At 41.7% G+C, this 23,732-nt stretch overlaps 1 protein-coding gene across 1 annotated transcript in view; it reads right to left on the reverse strand.

Moving 5' to 3' along the window:
* STK17A (serine/threonine kinase 17a) overlaps positions 1-21,900 on the reverse strand; it is a 32,858-nt gene extending 10,958 nt beyond the window's left edge. The window contains exon 1 of the mRNA XM_058182895.1: positions 21,535-21,900. Coding sequence (XP_058038878.1) covers positions 21,535-21,821 — 287 coding nt within the window. The 5' untranslated portion in view covers positions 21,822-21,900. The remainder of the gene's footprint in view (positions 1-21,534) is intronic.
* Positions 21,901-23,732: the final 1,832 nt, after the last annotated feature.

The following is a 23,732-nucleotide window of genomic DNA, read 5'->3' on the forward strand; positions in this document are numbered from 1 at the left end:
TCCTAACTAATAAACTTTAAAAGTTCTTTTGGGGACAAATTAATTGAGAAACATAAAGGGGTTAATTTTCTCTTCAAATGACACAAGAAAAACCTTTGATTTGAAAACACATTAAAAATAATTTCTTTTTGAATAATTAAATTTAACAAGGATCACACACATTGATCCCTGAGCTACAAATATTCTCCTCTATTGGCTCTTGGAAAGTATTGGGATCTATCTTTGTTTGGAGGCAGCTTCAATGTGTAATTAATGCTGCAAGACATGTGGAAAATGTTTAGACAATGCAGTATATAAAATTTTAATCTTTTTACCTCTGAAAAGCTTGTTCTGTATTATACTTATATAAGAATTCCAATTTAAAAAATAATCCATATGTTTTGAGTAAAGATGAATAATATATTATTTTAGATCAAATTTAAGAAAGCTGTTTTTTATTCTTACATGAGATTAAATCAGCTAAACATTTGCTTCATACATATTAAATTTCTCAAAGAAAGTATGAATTGAAAATTGGAATATTAACTATTACTATTATATTTTGGATTTACATCATTAGTATGTGAACCTATCAATCATTGTATATTGAAGATATGCATATTTTTCTTGGTTATATATCCATTTGGAATCTTCAAGACAACATTTGGAACTGTAGATATTTAAGACATGAGGGTAGTTGAAAGATTTATATTATAAAAATTAAAATGAAGTAACGAACAATTTAAAATAGAAATCCAGATGTGATATAAGAATTTTTAATTCAACATATTTTTTAAAAATATAAATATTTTAACTGTTACAAATAAAATTGGGAATATTCATATTTATCCTGGTATTAATTTGCTTGCTGAAATAAGAAAAATGTATATATAATGTCTGCTGAAATCCATTGCAATTAGTTCCAAGTAATTGTAATTAGCTGAAATATATGAGAATTTACTTCAAGAATGAATCCAGAAATATAGAAGTCTGAGCATTCATGGAATACAAATTATTTCTTTTGAAGGAAGGTATTTCTTAGTTGGCATAGACTATAAATAATGTATGACTTATACTTGCCATTTAATTAATTAATTAAATAAATTTGTCTTGAAATGATTTTAATTATCTAAATATAATATCTTTTTCATATCATTCTCTTGAATGGTTTTATTGGAATTCAAAATTGTAGGGAGAACTCAAGGTTATTTATTGAGACTGGCATCTTCAAAAGAATGGTTTCTATTGGAATGCCTCCTGGCTTGGAGAAAAAAAGAAACAAACAAAACTCTTCTGATCACAAGTCAAGCTGGATAAGAAAATGATCTTACGTCATATGTTTACTCACTTTCTGGTTGCCATGGATTCCACTAGCAAACTAAGGAGAATCTAACATTAAAAAAAATAGTAATCTACTTAAAATAATCTACAACCTGTCACAATGTATACAATAAAAAATAAAATGAATCCTATGGGTAACTTAACAAATGGTAAAGGGAGAACTATGACTAAATCCAAATGCTAAATCATGTATCTCACCATAACTAAAGCACATAGAAACTCATGTGAAGGTGTATATATTCAAAGCATTAAAAAGGGGGACAGAATGTTGTATATGCAATAGTAGACAAAAATCAAGACAGAGAACAGAACACGGCACAAAAGCAAACTCATATTGTTAAGCTACTATTAGATCTCCTCCGCACATATACACACTAATAGTACACAGTAGCATTTTTCACTTAACCAGAATCCCATTAGTGATCAGAATTTTTTCTGCCATTACTTCTAACCCTCAGAAAATTCTCTGTACTATTGACCAGCTAGTCCAGAATGCGGCCACGCACCTCGTTGCTCCCATATAAAATCTCTCCTGCGCGGCCTGCACTGGCTGCCGGTAGTCTTCCGGGTGCAATTCAAGGTGTTGGTTCTCACCTTTAAAATGCTCCATGGCTTAGGACCGGGTTATTTACGAGACCGCCTGCTGCCACCGATAGCCTCCCATCGACCTGTGCGCTCCCACAGGGTGGGCCTTCTCAGGGTGCCGTCGACCAAACAATGCCAGTTGGTGGCCCCCAGGGGGAGAGCCTTCTCTGTGGCAGCACCTGCCCTTTGGAATGAGCTGCCTCCGGGGTTGCGCCAACTCCCCGACCTCCAGACCTTCAAACGCGAACTTAAGACTTTATTATTTCATCGTTCGGGACTGGCCTAAGCGAAATTTTAAATGAAATTTTAATGGGTTTTATTCGGTCTATGACCGTTTTAGTGTTTTGGCCTACTGTAAATTGGTTTTTAATTGGTTTTTTATGTTGGTTTTAATATGGCTGTAAACCGCCCTGAGTCCTTCGGGAGAAGAGCGGTATAAAAATTAAAATATAAATATAAATAAAATGACACAAAAGTGATCGGTCTCATTCGAGACAATGATGAATCCGCATACAGATGGGAGGTAGAACAACTAGCCTCGTGGTGGACTGGAACAATCTGGAACTGAACACACTCAAAACTATAGAAATGGTGGTAGACTTTAGGAGAAACCCTTCCATATTTCCACCAAAATACCTTATGCCACCAGACTTGAAATCCTGGGTTTAGAAAATTTAGAACTATGCCGCCTTCGACATGATCTGAGTTTAACTCATAAAATCATCTATTACAATGTCTTCCAATTGAAGACTACTTCAGCTTCAACTGCAACAATATACGACCACACAATAGATTTAAGCTTAATGTTAACCACTCCAATCTTGATTGCAGAAAATATGACTTCAGTAACAGAGTTGTTAATGCTTGGAATAAACTACCTGACTCTGTGGTCTCTTCCCAAAATCTCCAAAGCTTCAACCAAAAGCTGTCTACTATTGACCTCACTCCATTTCTAAGAGGTCTATAAGGAATGTGCATAAGAGCATAAATGTGCCTACCGTTCCTGTCCTATTATTTCCTTTTGTTATATCCAATTAATATAGTTATTACATAGTTATATCTATGCTTATATATTCTATAGTTATTTCATGCTTATGCTTATATACACTGTGTGACAAAATAAATAAATAAATAAATAAAAATAGATAATACAGTATCAACAGTAGAGACCTTCAAATTTCTAGGTTCTACCAATCACAAGATCTAAAATGGATACCTAACATCAAAAACATCATCAAAAAAGGACAACAAAGAATGTACTTTCTGCGCCAACTCAGAAAGCTCAAACTGCCCAAGGAGCTGCTGATTCAGTTCTACAGAGGAATTACTGAGTCTGTCATCTGCACCTCTATAACTGTCTGGTTGGTTCTGCAACCCAAGAAAACAGACACAGACTTCAGAAGATAATTAGAACTACAGAAAAAACAATTGCTACCAACCTGCCTTTCATTGAGGACCTGTATACTGCACAAATAAAAAAAGAGGGCTGTGAAAATATTTATAGATCTCTCACATTCTGGACATAAATGGTTTCAACTCCTACCCTCAAAACGATGCTATAGAGCATTGCACACCAGAACAACTAGACACAAGAACAGTTTTTTCCTGAACGCCATTACTCTGCTAAACAAATAATTCCCTCAATGCTGTCAAACTATTTACTAAATCTGCACTACTATTAATCTTCTCATCATTCCCATCACCCATCCTCTGACTGTATGACTATAAATTTGTTGCTTGTATCCTTACAATTTATACTGATATGGATTGTTTCCTGATTGCTTAATTGTAACCCATGACTATCATTAAATGTTGTATCATTAAGTGTTAAATTTGTACCCTATGACTATTATTAAGTGTTGTAAGTGTTGTACCTTGATGAAGGTATCTTTTCTTTTATGTACACTGAGAGCATATGCACCAAGACAAATTCTTTGTGTATCCAATCACACTTGGCCAATAAAAAATTCTGTTCTCTTCTCTTCTCTTCTCTTCTCTTCTATCAACCAACTTTCCTCTTTCATTTTTCTTTGTTGCATTAACTATAAAAAGGAATGTAAATGGGTCCCAAGATTCTCCCCTTTCATAATGAGATCCCATTTTACCAGGGTACCCTAATAAACTGCTTTTAAATGATCTTCCGACTTGGTTGCCCATTGGGAAAATAAATAGAGGCAGAACCTATGGCTAAATTTGGCTATCATGCTCCATATCTTAGCTATAGTTATAATTTTACAATACAATGCCAGAAAACTGGAAAATCATGTGTGCTTAAGGAATTCTGCACATGCACATTGCATATTAGAAGAAAAGTGGTTAGTATTACGGTGTGTTTGAATAAACAGAGTATATCAGACATTTTGGGAAGTCACCTAGAAGCAAAATTTAGAACTAAGCTTTTTACTTGACCATGATTTCCTAATTATGGAAGCCATCCTTGCTTCTGAAAACATATATTGGGGTAATGTGCTTTTAGTGTTGAAAAATATGATTCTCCAAACTGTGAATGGTCATATTTGTATTTATTTATATTTATTTTCTGACTTAGCATATATGCTTTTATTATTGTTGCTTTATTATGTAGAATCTCTTAATATTAAGGGAAAGCAGAAATAAGGTATTTTCAGCCTCAATATAAAAAAGTCTAACAGGAAACAGCTTTTCACTAGTCTTTCCTTGCTATTTCTTTTAACTGACTTGTAATGTATCTTTAAAAGTTTTGGCGGGAAAAAAGCACGTTGCTGATTGGTTGAAGCCACCGACTAAACTGTATATAAGGAGAGGTTTTCCCGGGCACTGGCTGCTGGGTTCACCATATAGTAAAGAGCTGTTGTCACTATCCTGGTCTCCTGCCTCGTTATTGCCCGAATCTAACACTGGCGACGAAGGTGGGATCTCGAGGCTAAGAGCGCCAGGAAAAGAGCTGAACTCACCAGGAAGACGCGAACCCAGCAAAACAAGGGCGGAAAGCAGCGATGTCCGGCTACACACCGCCAGCGCCATTCGACCCAGCTAAGGAAAAATGGGGGTCATACATGGCTCGCTTCGAGTGTTTCCTCGAGGCGAACGAACTTCAAGGAGTTTCAGACAACAGGAAACGAGCCTATTTCCTGAGCCACTGCGGTCCAGAAGTTTTCGACACCGCAGAATCCCTGGCTGAGCCAACGCCGGTACAGTCGGTACCGTGGCAAACTCTGCAGACTTTACTAAAAGCCCATTTTGCACCAATGCCATCCAAGTATGTGCAACGGTTCGAATTCGGGGAGCGCAGACAGCAAGAAGGCGAGTCCATCAGCGCATACATGGCCGCCCTGAGGAAAGCCTCAAAACATTGCGAGTACCGAGACTTGGACGAGGCATTGCTGGAGCAACTTATCCGCGGGGTCAGGGACATCCGTTTGCGGAGGCGGCTGCTGTCTAAAAGCAACCTAACGCTGGCAAACGCCTTGGACGAAGCCAGGGCTCACGAGATGTCTACCCAAGCGGCGGAAACCCTACAAAAGCAGGTCGCACCAACGGCTGGTGCGAAATCAACCCCGGTCCACAATGAAGAGGTCCAGGCCGAATCGGACGGTGAGGAGGAGGAAGGAGTCTTCCACACCGGGAGGCCGGAGAAAGACGACCGGGGTGACTGCGCGAGTTGCGGAGGGCAACACCAACGACAACAATGCAGATTTAAAGATGCAACTTGTCGGCGATGCGAAAGGAAGGGGCACCTAGCACAGGTCTGTCGAGCTCCCCAACCTTCCCGCCAAAAATTCAAACCAGCCAATCAGAGCGTGGGAACGGCGAAGCGGCCTGCGAGTGGTCAGTTAAAAAAAGGCGCGAAGTTGAATCAAACTGTCGTGAAAGTGGGTCACGCATCAACTCGCCTAGAGAAAAAAATCTTTACAAAGGCAAAGATTGAGGGGGTGCCGTGCCGATGGGAGGTGGACACCGGCTCATCGATCACGATCATGTCCTGGGACACTCTCGTGAGAGCCTTACCCGCCATCGCAAAGCGCAAACTGCAACCACAGAAATTAAAGGTACAAGACTACCAGGGGAATCGCATCCCCGTCCGAGGGGTAACGTCCGTCCACGTCGAGTATGGACAATACAAGAAAACTCTGCCCATCACCATCGTCGATGGGACCCTGCCAAGCTTGTTGGGACTGGACTGGTTCCGAGCATTGGGCATGGGAGTGACTGGAATCTTCAGAAACGAAGTCGACCTCAAAGACGCACTCGTGAAAGAATTTGGGGACGTTTTCAGAGACTGCCTGGGCAAGTACACGGGACCCCTATCTCGTTAACCTAGACCCCAAGTTGCCCCTATCCGTCTAAAGGCTAGAAGGGTCCCGTTAGCCTAAAGCCCAGGATTGACCGGGAACTGGACAAGCTAGTAAACCAGGGAATTCTAGTGCCAGTTGACCATGCTAAGTGGGAGACCCCTATAGTCACCCCAGTCAAACCGGACGGGTCGGTCCGGATTTGCGCTGACTACAAGGCAACGCTTAACAAAGCGTTGCAAAAGAGTGCTTACCCCGTTCCGGTGGTACAGCACTTACTGCACTCAATGGGGCAAGGGCAAGTTTTTGCCAAGCTAGACTTGGCCCAAGCCTATCAACAGCTGCCCGTAGATAGCAGCACAGCCGAAGCGCAGACAATTGTGACACACAGAGGGGCTTTTAAGTGTACCTGGTTACAGTTTGGAGTAAGTGTGGCTCCAGGGTTATTTCAGAACCTAATGGAGCGGCTGTTGCAGGGCCTACCAGGGGTGGTACCATACTTTGACGATGTACTGGTATCCGCTGAAAATCTAGAGGAATTAGGGGTAAGGCTGCGAAAAGTTTTGGGCATTTTCCGGTCTGCCGGTCTCACGGTAAAACTGAACAAATGCCAGATCGGGGTTGAGTCTGTGGAATTCCTGGGCTACCGGATAGACAGGGAAGGGATTCACCCCACTGAGAGCAAGGTACGGGCCATCAGGAAGGCCCCGGTTCCAAAGAACAAAACGGAGTTACAGGCATTCTTAGGTCTGGTCAACTCCACCGCAGTATTCTTAAAGAATAAGGCAACAGTAGCCGAGCCGCTGCATAAATTACTAGCAAAGACAGCTGCATGGTCTTGGGGAAAGGCGGAAGCTAGGGCATTCGAAGGGGTAAAGAATCTCCTAACGAGTGATAGCCTCCTTATCCAATACAATGGCACGCTGCCATTAGTGTTAAGCTGCGATGCATCTCCCTATGGGGTGGGGGCTGTGCTCAGCCACAGATTACCAAATGGCACAGAAGCCCCTATTGCATACTACTCCCGAACCATGTCATCAACTGAAAGGAATTATAGCCAGCTTGATAAGGAAGCCTTGGCTATAGTTTCAGGAGTAAAGAAATTCCATGAATATGTATTTGGTTGTGATTTTGAAATCATCACGGACCATAGACCTTTGCTAGGTCTGTTGGCAGGCGACCGCCCAACGCCCGTGGCACTTTCGCCCAGACTGACCCGGTGGACTATCTTCCTGGCAGCGTATTCCTACAAATTACTACACCGGCCAGGAAAGGAATTAGGGAATGCAGACGCCCTGAGCAGATGCCCGTTACCAGAGACTATCGAAGACCCCACTCCGGGGATACCAGTTCTGCTAATTGACTCTTTGGACTCTGGCCCAGTCACATCCAAAGAGGTGGCTCGGGCTTCGTATAAGGACATTACAATAAGAACTGTGATTGGTTGGGTACAAAGAGGTTGGCCCGCTGCGCCGGGCGAGCGGTTTAAAGAATTTGTAAAAAAACGTGGGGAACTCTCGGCTCAAGGGGGGTGCCTGCTATGGGGGGATCGAGTGGTGATCCCGGAGAAATTGAGAAAAAAGGTATTGGATCTCCTTCACGAAGGCCACCCAGGGATCGTGAGAATGAAGGGTCTAGCGAGAAGCTATGTGTGGTGGCCCTTAATGGACTCGGAAATTACTGAAAGGGTAGGGAAATGCCAGGCCTGTCAGGAGTCCAGACCGCTACCCCCAACGGCCCCGATTCGGGAATGGGAGAGACCCCAGGGCCCCTGGTCTAGGATCCATATCGATTTTGCCGGCCCCTTCCACGGCCAAACCTTTCTGGTAGTAGTCGATGCCTACTCCAAATGGCTGGAAATCATTCTCATGAAATCCATGACAGCCGAGGCCGTGATTTCAGTCCTACGGCACCTATTTGTAACCCACGGGTTGCTCGATACGTTAGTCTCCGATAACGGCCCGCAATTCACGGCAACCCAGTTTGAGGGGTACTTGGCAGAGGAGGGCATCCGACATGTCCTCTTGGCGCCTTTCCACCCTGCGACGAACGGCCTTGCAGAACGTTTCGTTCGGAGCGCAAAGGAAGCATTGTCCAGAATCAGGCCAGGCGATTGGCAAACAAAAATTGATATATATTTAGCAGTCCAACACAGAACCCCCTGTGTCACAACTGGCCGCAGCCCGGCCGAACTATTAATGGGTCGGAAGCTTAGGTGCTCACTAGACCGTTTAAACCCAAACTACACACCAGACGGTTACAAAGGGGCACACGGTAAAACAAGAGGGATGGCAACAGGCGACCTAGTGTGGGCACACAACTACAGCGAGGGCCCAACCTGGTTAGCAGGGACAATCCTAGAAATAACAGGACCAAAGTCATATCTAATAGAGTTGGAGGATGGCCGGGTATGGAAGCGCCACATAGACCAGATAAGAAAACGCATAACAGGAAATACAGAATCAGACGAAACATGCCCTGACTATTCAATGTTGGAATCCACAGCTAACTCAAACCTGGGGCTAACGCGGGACTTATCTGAGTGCCAGGAGGTCCAGCGACGCCAACTGGTTCATCCTGAAGACAGCAGGGAAGACTCTGCAAATAATCCAGGGCCGGATGGCCTAGAGGAGGAGCTGAGAGGAACAAACAGTCCCTCCGGTCAGCTCGACTCACTCCCAGAGAATGAATTGCGCAGGTCAGAAAGAGTCAGGAGACGCCCAGTCTACTTGCGTGATTACGTCGAAAAATAAGATGTAAATAATATGTAAATATTGGTAAAGTGTTTTCTGGGAGGGAAGGAGTGTAATGTATCTTTAAAAGTTTTGGCGGGAAAAAAGCACGTTGCTGATTGGTTGAAGCCACCGGCTAAACTGTATATAAGGAGAGGTTTTCCCGGGCACTGGCTGCTGGGTTCACCATATAGTAAAGAGCTGTTGTCACTATCCTGGTCTCCTGCCTCGTTATTGCCCGAATCTAACATGACTGATTAACTAATGAATCTTTGCTTCAAAAATCTCTTGCTAAAGATATGGTTTTGAGATACAGAAAATGTTTCAAGCTTGAAATTCTGTATTCAGCTCAAAAACAGTCTGTTTTGAATTCAGAGCACCAGTTTGGTCAAAGCATGACTGGAATATCTCTAGTGAGATTTGAACAGTTCATAAGAAATTGTTTGAAGCTTCTTCTTTTTTAAATACTAGAGCAACACATTCTTGAGATAATAGAAATTGGATCTGCCTCCTAGACCAGGATGCAATTTGGAAATAAGCTTCTACTTCTAGAACTGTAGGAAGAAAACATGGAACCTATCATAAGGGTCTAAAGGATTTAGTTCATGTTCACAGTGTTTTCAGTGTTAATTTGATTTCCTATGATTTCCTATTTTTTTATTATTTGCTGCTAATCTGTACTTTATATTTCTTCTAGTATGTACTTGATATTTATTTTATTTATTAATGAAATTTATATAGTGGCCTATCTCCCTGAAGCAGGGATGGGTTCTAAAATTTTTTACTACCAGTTCTATGGCTGTGGCGTGGGAGATGATTGAGTGGACATGGCCAATTTGACGTCACTTACGCACTCAGTCACATGACACACCCCACCAAGCCATGCCCACCGAAACAGTGGCAAAAAATTTTGGGACTTTTTGACTCTTTTTTTTTTTGACACTCTGGCCCCATATCCAGGGCAGGACGTGGTGGGGTGGCAGTGGTCATCTCGGCTTTCCCTCCATTGCCCTTCCTGGCTGAAAAGTGCCCCTTCTCACCTCTGATGGGCCTTCCCCATGGTTGCAGCTGGAGCAGGCAGGCCAGGGGCGATGGCAACAGCAGAGTCTGGCACTTGGGGAGGGCAAGGTTAGCACGCTCCCAACCGTGCCCTTTGTAGCTTCCATCGGCTCATGGCAGCGGATTCAGCTGCAGCCCAGATGAGCCAAGGAACTGTGGGGAGCCTCCTGTGTGTTGCACCCCCCCTCCCAGCCTTTGCCCACGCCTCCACGCTGTTTTGGGGCACCCAGCTTACTAGGCTGCTCCCATCCCTGTCACGGCTCCAATAGTGGCAACTTTGGGAGACGCTGGCAGCATGGAGGCACGGGCGAAGGCTGGGAGGGGGTGCAACACACTGGAGGTTCCCCGCAGTTCCTTGGCTCGTCTGGGCTGCAGCTGAGTCTGCTGCCCTGAGCTGGCAGATGGAGGCCCCTCTTCCCAGCCAGAGCTTTCCGGATTTGACTTGGAGGAAAGCACAGCTCATGGCTGCTACATTTTGCTGTGCTGCACTAGTGAAGAAGAAGAAACAGCCAGTGGAGAACACAGAGATGCTCCAGTCCATGTGTTCTCCAGGTCAGTGGCTGTTTCTCTCCTTCATTACTCTTTATGGAAAAGCGTTTGGTGCAGCACAGCGAAATTTAACAGCCATAAGCTGTGTTGTCCTCTAAGCGCTGTGGAAACAGGAGCTTTTCTCTGCACAGAGCTTTTTGGATGAGACTTGGAGGAAAGCACAGCTCATGTCTGTTAAATTTCACTTCCTCGCTGGCATCGCTCCTGAGTGAACTCTTCCATCCTTGGCTGTTGCGAAGAAGCAGCAGCTCCAGATGCGCCATGCTCGCTTCGTTCTCTTTGAGAGAACAAATGGCATATCTGGAAATCTGTAAGCATGCCAAGGCCAAAAACTTATTAGAATTGATATCTAGGCTTTGTTTTTAACAAATCAGCTTAATAGCTAAAAGCATACCATGAGAATCACCTGAAAGATTATCTTATCAGGTGATCCAAGCCATTGATTCATCTTTTAGAACCTTAAGCCATTGATTCATCTTTTAGAACCATAAAGAACCTTATCAGCAGATCCAAGCCATTGATTCATCTTTTTGAATTTGCCTGGGGGGATTATTTTTAATTAATAAAGATCATATTTATTTAGCGTATGGCATATAATACATGGACTAGTAATATATATTTATATTTCATCTAGCTTAGTAAAACATAATAAAATATAAATGTTACAAAGATCTATGTTCAAATATCAATGTCTAGGCCACCTAACTATTGAAGTACAGCATTGCTTATATATTTTAAAAAATCAGATACTGGACGAGTATGTACCAGGGGTGAAATGCTACTGGATCGGACCAGATCGCGCGATCTGGTAGTGATTGTGGCCTGTAGTTTGGCGATTGAGTAGTGATGGCAGAGAAAAGCTCCATCCATCTGCCTGGGTGTCATTACTTCCTGGTTTTAATCAGGGAATAATGTGTTTTTTACCTTCTGTGCATGCCCAGGTTTTGCGCATGGTCAGGTTTGCGCATGCATATGACATACATGTGCGTGTGGCATGTGCAATTCTGAGCCGGTAAGGAAGGTAAGTAGATTTTACCCCGGTACATACCCTCAGCTTAAGATAGTCACAATGTGATCTTTGACATGGGACCCCTCAGTCACACTGAAGGGAGGAATGGCCCATTTATACAGACAGATGCCATATGAAGTGACCTTATTGCTGACCATTGTTGACGTAGTAGTTCAAAACCTGTCATCTTTTATGTGGGGTCATTTATATGTCTTTCTACAGCTGGCTTTTCAGCAACCCATTTGGGCTTCCCATTATTTTGTTTTCTTTAGGAGTATTTTTCTTCATCATATGTGATTTGCTGCAGGTGGAGGGTCCTCTTTTTGGATCAACAAATGCCATTTCACATGATTTTCCTTAAAGGGTACAATTGATTGTCCCAAAGAGGCAACTGGACTTTCTTATTTTTCTTTGAACATGGACTGATTCAAAGAAAAACAAAGAAAGTTCAGTTCCTCTTGAAAAAAGCAACTTTGGGACAACCAATACATGGATGATTGAGAAGCTCCATAGATTGTACAACTGGTCATTTCTGATTTCTCAGCACTAGATTATTTAACAGATACGCTGGTTGGAAACTGAAGTTGTCTTATTGTATTTATTGAGTATCTCCAATCTGGCATACTTTCCTTGGCTTGTCACAAAGGAATGTAATATATATTACAATTTAATAGATTAAAATTATAATATGTAATCAAATTTAACAGCTCCCTTTTTAAAAAAATAAATAAAACAAGTTAAAAAGTAAAGATGCTGTGAGATCTTAAAGATGATAAAGATTTCTAGACATCTGGGAATGCTATGACTGGGTTGCTTTAATAAGTTATTTGTTATGGTTCCAGAAGTATACAGATAGTCCTCTACTTATGATTGTAATTGAGTCAGAATTACAGTCAAATGTCTTAGAGGTCATAAAGCAAGTCACCATGACTTGACTTATTTTATGACCATAAACTGGCTTTCTCAGACATGTTCATTAAGTAACTGCATTTGTTGTTGAGTATATGAAAGAACTTCCTATTGAAGGGAGGGGAGGAAGCTTCTCTTCATTGCATTTGGTTGGAGAAAAGAAAAATTGAAGCCCAGTACTGCAGTTCCCCTTTTGCCTGCTAGAGGAATTTATTTACTCCACCATGTGAAGGATGGAATTTATCTAACAAGCAGTAGATTTTGCTTTCAAGGAGGATATCTTAGAAGGACATGTCATATCTTCAGCCAGTCTTGAGAACAAAATTTCTGCCTGTCAAAGAGACTCTGCCCCAATCTATCTCTCTATATCTGGCAAGCAGCATTTTTATTATCTGAGAAGCTGGCTGAAAAAGATCTACCCCCAAATCCAAGCTTAGATTTTGGAATTGACTTTTTTCAGTAAACCCGAGGAAGTAACTAGGTGGCAATCGCTTGCAACCTTCCCTGCCAGCTTCCTATTGACTTCCTAGAGAAGCCAATAGGGAAGATAGTATATGATGATCAGATAATTGCAGAGCACTTGGCAACTTGTCCTAAGTACAAATTGGGAATGACTGTAACAATCATTAGTTCAGGTGCTGGTCATAGTCCCTTTCAGCACCAAGGCCTATCTGTATATCAATACATACATTATATGTATGTATATTTAATGGATTCATAAATAACATAAAATAAATACAGATGTATCTATTAATGAATCAACCAATTAATCTGCAATCTATTTGCAGAGGATTAAATGCATCCACAATAATATATTATCTAACTCAGATAACCCACAAAATATAGCTATTGTGCAAATAAAACAAAAAAATCCTATTATGTCTAAAATTTCTCATTAAAATTCTGCAAATCAGATATGAATTAATATGCTTAACTATGAATAAAAAAAATGAAACGAAAAACCTTCCTCATTTGCAAAAACAAAATTGCTCCATAGAAACACAAACTTAAAAAGTGATTTGAATGATTGTATTTAGCATTTGGTGTATTTTTTTTGGGTGGGGAGAGAAATTAGTATGGGCTTATACATATTTTCCCCAGAACAATTCTATGAAAGAGAAACACAGACTTAAAATGAGCTTCCACAGGTACAGGTGGAAGCTTAAGTTTAACAACTACAGCATACTTTATCACAGTGGGATATATAGCTATTTAACTGAGGAATATAACCGAAGTTAACCTTTGCAAAACTATATACACACACACACACACTCTATGTATCTGTTTATTAAACTTACATGCTTCAGAGTTTGAAAACTTATCTTTGAATCTGGAGTATAAAATCTTTTTTTAAAACTGAGGACTGCATGTTTTCTATGTGAAGTGACTATGGCTTGCATATTGATAGTGAAATAACTAATTCAATTTTTCTTTTTTTCTCTTTCTTTTCTTTGTGTTAAATTCAAGGTGAGAAATAATGTGTCATTTTTACTACCTCTACTTCTATCTGGAAAACTGACACATTAATGCTTTATTATACTATTATTACAATATTAAATGTGTTTGAAATTATCAGTAACAGAGCTTCTGTACAATTTACCTCTAAGGAAGTAAAAGCAATGTACTTTCAACTTACTAATCAATAAAACTCTTACTATTTTAGATTTAAATACTTTTAATAAGTTGATATTATGAATAATCAAAATTAACCCACACATTTAAGATTTCTCAAAATATGATAATTATTAGATATCAAGCTATAAATTATAACTGATAAATCACAATAGCTAGTTTTATGAAAACATACAGTACAATTTAGTGCAATATGAATTTAGCCTATACACCAATACCAATGGCAACTACTTAGATATACTACAACATAAACAACTGATTTGTTAGTTTTCTATATATAATTTTAACTTTTCTACCACTGTACATGAATTTCTACTTGCTTTAACGTTAAAATTTAGCTCATACAAATAATGTATGAATGTATAGATTAAGTTAAAATTCTAATAGCAAAAGATGAACATTTCATGGACAATAGATGAAGTCTATCTGTTCTCTAAAATGGACAGGAATGGGTGAATTTAATTCAGATGACCATCAGGTATACTACTGCGGGCAAGAATCCCTCAGAAGAAATGGATTAGCCTTCATAAACAATAAAAGAGTAGGAAAAGCAATACTGGGATACAATCCCCAAAATGACAGAACGATCTCAGTTCGAATCCAAGGCAAACCATTCAGTATCACAGTAGTCCAAGTCTATGCCCCAAACACTGGTGCTGAAGAGGCTGAAATTGGTTCTATGAAGCCCTACAACACCTTATACAATTAACAGCAAAAAATGATGTCCTTATTATCATGGGGGATTGGAATGCTAAAGTAGGAAGCCAAAAGATAACCGAAATAACAGAAGTGTTTCGCCTCGGAATACAAAATGAAGCAGGGCACAGGCTGATAAAATTCTGTCAAGATAATACGATAGTCATAGCAAACACTCTTTTCCAACAACCCAAGACGACTCTACACATGGACATCACCAGACGGTCAACACAGAAATCAGATTGGCTATGTGCTCTGCAGCCAAAGATGGAGAAGCTCTATACAGTCAGTAAAAGTCAGCTTTTACTGTCAAGACCAGGAGCTGACTGTGGCTCAGATCATAAGGTTCTCCTTACAAAATTTAGGCTTAAATTGAAGAAAGTTAGGGAAAAGGTCCAGGCCACTCAGGTATGAACTAAATTATATCCCTGATGAATATACAGTAGAGGTGACGAATAGATTTAAGGAATTAATTCTGATAGACAGATCTGAAGAACTATGGACAGAGGTTCACATTGTACAAGAGGTAGCAACTAAAACCATCCCAAAGAAAAAGAAAGGCAAAATGGCTGTCTGAGGAAGCTCTGCAAATAGCTGAGGAAAGAAGGGAAGCAAAAGGTAAGGGAGAAAGAGAAAGATACACCCAGTTGAATGCAGAAATCCAGAGAATAGCTAGAAGAGATAAGAATACATTCTTAAATGAATACTGCAAAGAAATAGAAGAAAACAATAGAATAGGGAGGACCAGAGATCTCTTCAAGAAAATTGGAGATCTGAAGGGAACATTTTTTTAAAATTTATTTATTTTGTCACAACAATATATGCAAACATTGACATAAAAACAACAACACATCACATAAACATATATATAGGCTAAAATATGTATAAAATATAAAATATAGGCTAAAATAGTAAGTTTTTGGTTGAAAATTTTGGGATTTTGAGAAGAGACCACAGAGTCAGGTAGTGAGTTCCAAGCGTTAACAACTTTGTTACAGAAGTCATATTTTCTGCAATCAAGATTGAAGCAGTTAACATTAAGTTTGAATCTATTGTTTGCTCTTGTATTATTGCGATTGAAGCTGAAGTAGTCTTTAACAGGAAGGACATTGCAATAGATGATTTTGTGTGTTAAACACAGGTATTGTCGGAGTCGGTGGAGTTCAAAGTTTTCTAATCCCAGGATTTTGAGTCTGGTGGTATAAGGTATTTTGTTTTTTTCAGAGGAGCGGAGAACTCTTCTTGTAAAATATTTCTGGACGCGTTCAATTGTATTAATATCTGAGATGTGGTATGGGTTTCAGACAGGTGAGCTGTATTCAAGAATTGGTCTAGCAAATGTTTTATAAGCTCTGGTTAGTAGTATAGAGTTTTTGGAAAAGAAGCTGCATAAAATTAGGTTTACAACTCTTAGAGCTTTTTTTGTTATGTAGTTGCAGTGGGCTTTGGCACTTAGGTCATTTGATATGAAAACTCCAAGGTCTTTAACAGGGTGGGGATCATCTATTAGGTAATGTCCATCAAGCTTGTACTTATTGTTAGGGTTCTTTTTCCCAATATGTAAGACTGAGCATTTGCTGGTTTCGTGCAAAGATAGGCATGATAAAGGACCAAAGTGGCAGGAACCTAACGGAGGCAGAAGAGATTAAGAAGAGGTGGCAAAATTACATAGAAGAACTATACAAGAATGAGCTTAACATCCCTGATAACCACGATGGGGCGGTCACTGACCTTGAGCCAGACATCCTAGAATGTGAAGTCAAATAGGCCTTAGGAAATCTGAGCAACAACAAAGCTAGTGGAGGAGACTGTATTCCAGCTGAGCTATTCAAAATCTTAAAATATGATGCAGTAAAAGCGCTACACTCAATTTGTCATTAAATTGGGAAAACTCAGCAGTGGCCACAGGATTGGAAAAAGTCAGTTTACATTCCAATTCCAAAGAAAGGCAATGCCAAAGAATGTTCAAACTATCGCACCATTGCACTCATTTCACATGCTAGTAAGGTTATGCTTAAAATCCTGCAAGCTAGGCTCCAGCAGTATGTGGATCGAGAACTACTAGAAGTACAGCCAGGATTTCAAAGAGGCAGAGGAAGTAGAGATCAAATTGCCAACATACACTGGATCATGGAGGAAGCTAGGGAGTTTCAGAAAAACATCTACTTCTGCTTCATTGACGATGCTAAAGCCTTTGATTGTGTGGATCATAACAAATTGTGGCAAATTCTTAAAGAGATGGGAGTACCAGACCATCTTATTTGTCTCTTGAGAAACCTGTATGTGGGTCAAGAAGCAACAGTGAGAACTGGACACGGAACCACTGATTGGTTCAAAATTGGGAAAGGAGTCCTGTTCTGACCCAGACCCAAGAAGGTAGTAATAAACTTAGTCCGTTATTGTGCCTCGTCCTCCCTCCTCTCCTCAGCCGGGCCCCTCCCATCTCTTGCCAGGCCTGCTGTCAGATTCAGAGTCTGATAATGAAGAGGAACGGCCTGGCATGCCTCCAGCCCCCAGCCCTGGTCCCATGCCTGGAGGGGATGTCAGGAATGAACAAACAAACCTCACTCACACACAGCCATCAGAGGAAGTCAGCCATGGATTGGAATTGCCCGGGCCTGCTCCTTCTGACCCCTCCCTTTCTCAAACAGCAGAAGACAATCTAAAGTGGGAGGATCCTCGCTTCCGGAGATCTGAGAGGCGATCTGAGAGGCGATGTCAGCAGAAGGAAGGGAGGGGCAGGCCTGGATAAGTGCTGAGTCATGGAGCCACACCCCATGGCTTATATAAAAGACCAGCTTGAGTCAAGCAATTTGAGTCAAGCAAAGTCTCATCTGGTTTGCTGAAGTCACACCTTGGATTCCTGCCTGCCCTGAGAAATCTGAAAGGAATTTGGCAAAGCTGCAGAGGCTTCGTGGCCACGCTTGATACAGACTTCCCAGACCCAGTCGTCGGAGGGGGAGGGGGAGACGACATCCGTGGAAAAATAAACTTTATTCGAACAGCTGGGAATTACTTCATTCCCAGCGTCATTCAACTCAAAGTAAAACAAATGCCTCCCAAACACAAATTCTTCAGTTATCTCACAAACCTTAGTCCAATAAGGCAAACTGCCAAAGGCCCTTCCTGGCAAATGTCCAGAAGCCACAAAAACAAAGGCATGCACAAAGCAGAGGACACAGCTACAGCGTTGTTTTCTGGCAAGCTGAAACACCATGCTGGTCTGTTTTAAGCCTTATGGGAGGGGCCAATCATCTCTTGGTCCTACTCCCGAGTTGTCCTCTCTGCTTGAGCTGCTTTTGCCTTTTGGCAGCTCTTCTCATGTGTGCATTAGGAACAGGCTCCTCCTGTTCTTCTGCCTCACTACTATCAGTCTCCATAGGCTCTGGAATTGGCATTTCACTTCCTGATGGCCCTGGCTGCACCTCACTTCCTGATGCCCCTGGCCTCACCTCAGCCTCATCGCTGTCCGACTCCATTGGCAGCTCCGTAGGCTGCTGATGGACCACCACAAGTCCAGCAAGGCTGTATACTATTGCCCTGCCTATTTAACTTATATGCAGAGCACATCATGAGAAAAGCGGGACTAGATGAATCAAAAGTTGGAATTAAGATTGCCGGGAGAAATATCAACAACCTCAGATATGCAGATGATACCACTCTAATGGCAGAAAGCGAAAAGGAATTAAAAACTAAAAGGCGAACAAACAAGTCAGTCCTAGAGGAGATCAACCCTTACTGCTCTTTAGAAGACCAGATCCTGAAGATGAAACTGAAATACTTTGGTCACCTAATGAGAAGGAAGGACTCACTGGAGAAAAGCCAAATGCTGAGAAAGATTGAGGGCAAAAGAAGAAAGGACGACAAAGAATGAGGTTGCTGGATGGAGTCACTGAAGCAGAGGTAAAGGATAGGAAGGCCTGGAGGAATGTTGTTCATGGGGTCGTGATGGGTTGGACACAACTTAGCAACTAACAACAACAATCTCTTCTCAAACTTTGTGAAGCTGAAGGTCAGCCAGCCATTCAATTCTGATATATTCTTACAGTTCCTGATTTCCTAGATATATTGCGCTATGATGGAATATTGATTGGCTATTTAGGCCAGTTGTTTTAATAAGTCCACCATGTGCTTTCAAAGGCTAAGACTAAGAAGGCTATCTCTGCACTAAACTCTGACTAGTCTTGTGAGTATAGAAAAAAATCCTTTTTCCAATTGTATATATAATTATGAACTGTCACTTAAGTATTCACAAGTGCATGCAATATTATGCAGCAATTTAATAATGCTCTGTAAAATTTGTTCCATGAAACTGATTGTAGACTTATTTGAAGTTCAAAAACATTATCATTATAATTTGCTGCAGCAATATGTAAGACCATTTTACCTTTATTTATGCTTAAACTTTATTTAGGCAATTTTTCTGTAAAGCAGTAGCTGCATCATTTTAACTTTGTTTAACATGTAAAAATAGCACGATTAGTTACCAAGTCAGATAATTATATGACCACTTCTCCTCCCCCTGGAAACAGGAGATAGACCATAATGAGCAAAAGTAATGCAATGGTTAGAGTGCAGTACTGCAGGTTACTTCAGCTGACTGCTAGCTGCAGTTCAGCAGTTCAAATTCACCAGCTCAAGGTTGAATCAGTCTTCCATCCTTCTGAGGTGGGTAAAATGAGGACCCAGATTGTTGGGGGTAATGTGCTGACTCTGTAAACCGCTTAGAGAGGGCTGTAAAAGCACTATGAAGTGGTATATAAGTGCTACTGGTATTGCTATAAACTGGGCTATTATAGGCTCTCCCTGGTATTTTTAATATCCCTAGGCTTTGACCAAGCTAAACAATAGTCATTTAATAGAATAAAAGACATAGAATTCCATTCAGAAATAAATAGGATGCCTCTCCACAATAGGAACAGAATTAAACAGGATGTGTGGGAACCATCAAGGTATTTAAAGGATCTAATTTTCCCGAAATATAGAATAGCATTCTTCAGAACCTGATTTAATATCTTCCCTTCAGCACTACTCTAGAGCAGATATAATAAGACCCCAATAGCAGAATGAGTATGTACAGTATATGTGGTAAAGGAAAAGAAGATATAATGTATGTCTTATTGCACTGTGAATTATACAGTGCTTTTAGGTCAATGCATATTCTCCCCTTACTAGAGAGATTACTAGGAAGGGCAGACAATTTTTATGTAGACTAGCTCCTCTGGGATACAAACTTGGCTACTACGCTTGCAGTAGCAAAATTCTGTGCTGCAGCAATGACCACAAGGAAAAATTTGGTTACAGGACTAAAGATGTTTTCTTGTACCAATTTTTCGTAGATATTTTGAACAATTTTTAGAGAATCTACATTTATACTCAAACTTATCCACTTATCTATCAAGTATACATGGACACAATCTAAACTGTATGATACAATGTTATTGGTATGGATGTTATTATTTACTATTGCTATTGGTATTATCTTTTAATATTATTGTAAATAGATTGTCTTGCTGGTCTATGACAGTAATAAACTTTATATTCTAAATTACCTAAATTTTCTTTAAACTGATTTGTCAGGGATAGAATCTATGATACTTTTTACAGGCCAGTCTCAGTTTTACCCTATTCTATATTTTACACTGTTCATTTGGGTTGGAGAGATAAAATTGCCAATGTAACAGTAACAACTTTCAGCTATTTAGGTTTATGAAAGATTGAAAACAAGTATCATTCTGAAAGAGTTTCCCATCCTCTCTTCTGCTTCCCCCCACCCCCACCTGAAACTCCATCAAAATTATGACCCAGAATAGTTAAAAAAGGAAGATTTGCTTGATTTGTTTGGCTCACTCATAAATAACAACAGTTCCACATTTCTGTAACAATTTGGAATGCATTTCCTTTGCAATCTGAGTATTTGCTTGAGTAGCAAGGTGAGTATATATTGGATAATGGTTAATTTGGATTATAATCCTCAGAGCTCCCAGTCAGCATCAACCAGGCTATGTGGGGATAATAATAGTTACAAACTGGTGAGATTTTTACTTTCTAGCAAATATCATCACCGGAAACCACAGCAACTATTATAGTACATACTTGTCGCCATAACTAGGAGTAGACAGTCTTGTTCACCTTTACAGACTCAAGATTTATTTATTTATTTATTTATTTTTTCAAATTTATATACCGCCCTATCTCCCTAAGGACTCAGGGCGGTTGAGATGAAGAACACCTAAGATGTTTGGGTGTTCCCGTACGGACATAAGGCTGAGTAAGGAACCGTAAGGAAACCGTAAAGAAGGCTGAGTAAGGGACCGTAAGGAAAAGCCGAGGAAAAGTTGCGTAAAAATTAGACTTGGTTTATTGGAGGTTTGAGGAAAAGCACTCTTGGCGTCCAAAGGGGATTGGGTCCGTGCGCAACCTTGATAGCGGGTTGTGGTAAGCGTGCCACGGGGAGACTTTGGTTTTCTTCCCGAATAAGCAGCTAAGGTTTCTCTCGCTCTTTCCACCGTCCGTCCCCCATCTTTTTTCCTCTCTCGAAGTCCCCCCGCTTTTGCTAAGTCTCGAGCGGAGACCCCACTCCCATTAAGCACCCACATGGTAGTTTCAGACCCAACCCAGCACGCCTCCGGCAGGGAATATATATATACACACACACACACATATATGTATATATATATATATATTTATAAAAGTATATAAATATATACATATATGAGGAGGCTAAAGAGCGCCCTTCGCACCGTCCGGGTCTCTCCCCCGCCAGCCTTACCTGCCAAGTTCACAGCCGGAGCTGACGGTATAGCGGTCCTCGAAGGGCTCGGTGAGAAGGGGCGTCTGAATCTCAGTCAGGAGTCCCCTACGCTGCTGTACACGAGGCGCTCGGCTGTTGCGGTAAGAATACCGCGGCGGCCGCTTCTGCTCCGAACTCATAGCTAAAGTCCGAGAAGGCGGCAGCGGCGGCGGCGGCGAAGAGAGCGGCGCCTGCGGCTTCTCTTCTTCTTTTACCTCCTTTTTGCTGCCAAGCCAAAGCAGCACCCGGCTCACTCCGCGTTTCATTTAGTAATTCGAAGCAGCAGCCAGAGGTCTATGACAGAAGCCCCAAAAAGAGCAACAGCAACGGCACCGAGCCTCGAGCAACTGCCACGCCCTCCCGCGGACTCCTCCTCTTCGTGCTACAACTGGCACCGCCCAAGCGCCTCACCTGCAGGGAAGAAAAAGGAGAGCGCGACGTGCTGCGAGAGTGACGTCAGAGCCGTAACCATACTGATTCGACAGGCTGGTGGACGGACAGCGCCATCTAGCGATGTAGCGCCAAAAAAATTCGACGGCTCCACGGAAGAACGAACTACTTACTGCACGTGCATGTTTGCAAAAATGCAATTAATTTTGAAACGAATTTTTGGAGGAAACTATCCAAAATCTAACTATTGGAGTTTAATTTCAGAAATTAATTTTCTCCATGGAGTTTTCCTTTGATATGCAAGAACTTGTCATTTCAGCACCAAACAATATTAGTCTGAAAGTCTTTAACAGTAACAGAGTTGGAAGGGAACTTGGAGGTCATTTAGTCCAACCCCCACACGCAGTAGACCTGAACTAGGGATTCGAACTGTTGAACTGCCAACCTTTCTGATTGACAAGCTCAGTGTCTTAGCCACTGAGCCACTTAGTCAGGCTTTATAGTCCTTGAATATATTTGTAAATTTTAAGAAAGATACAACCCAGTTGGGAAAAAAATAATGTAATCCACAATCTTGCTACCTTTGAAACGTAATCCAGAATCAATGTTTTCTCTTGTTCAAGTCTGACATATAATTAATATATTTTATTGTATGATTACTTTAGTATATTACATATACTAAATTTATCATTTGCTTCTGTACCCTATAAAAAGACTTAACACCCCCCCCCTTAATGAATGTTTTTTTTTGATTTGCCTAAATTATTTGGTGATTAGTTTTTGGGAGGGGCAAAGAAGCCACGATCGACCTCTTGCCTTCCGCTGCCGCCACTACCTCTGCCTCTTCCTTCTCTCTGCCAACAGAAGTCGGAGAGGAAAAGGCAGTTGCTTCCTTGAGCGTTTCTCCGCGTTTCCATCCCAAGTCAGCCGCCCTCACGGAGAAACGCTCAGGGAAGCAACTGCCTTTTCCTCTCCGACTTCTGTTGGCAGAGAGAGGAAGAGGCAGAGGTGGGAGCGGCAGCAGAAGGCAAGGGGCCGATCGCAGCCGGCGTGGTTACCCAGCAGGCTCCCTTCGCATGGCTCCCTTCAGCGCCGCCAAACACACACACACGGAGGCCTCCTTTGAGAGGTTTCAGAGGCCGAGGCTTTTTTTTTCCTTTTTCCCCTCCTGCAACCGCTTTGAGGGCTTTGTGGCGCAGAGGACGCCACCTCCCGAAGTTTGGGGAGGAAAGCGGGGCGTGTTAAAGGTAAAAGTGAAATGGGGTGGGGTGGGATTTGGTCCCCTTTTCGCAATCCTCTTCCAAGCGCAGATGGTTCCTCCTTTAATATCTGGTCCTGCACTTGACCTGGCCAGACAGCACACACCTCCAGCACTCTCCCGCCTGTCCTTTCTTCTCCTGACAGGCTCCAGCGATTTGTCATGGGAGCCCTTAGCATACCTGCTCCCTTCCTGAGGTTATTGGCTGCGCTTGTGTGCTGCGGGGGTTGGGTGGTTTTCTGGACTGCTCTGAGAATGGGCCTTCTGACATTTCAAAAGTGTGTATGGGGGTCCTCGCTGTGAAATCAGCCCCCAAAGCAGATGAAAGGAGTCTCAGAGGGGAGGCTGACACAGCCCTTTGGGAGCAGGGGTTACCCAGCCACTGAGCGCTGGACTAAGGTCTGCCTTTCACCTCTCTGGTGGAGAATGGGCTGCCTTCCCCAGTGCTGGGGATATTCCAAGGCACAGCAGAGGTCCGAGGGGCTGTTGACTGGATCAAGTGACCCAGAGGGCTGCAGAGACCGAAGGT

This window comes from Ahaetulla prasina, chromosome 4, assembly GCF_028640845.1.
Source record: "Ahaetulla prasina isolate Xishuangbanna chromosome 4, ASM2864084v1, whole genome shotgun sequence".
In the NCBI taxonomy this organism is placed as follows: domain Eukaryota; kingdom Metazoa; phylum Chordata; class Lepidosauria; order Squamata; family Colubridae; genus Ahaetulla; species Ahaetulla prasina.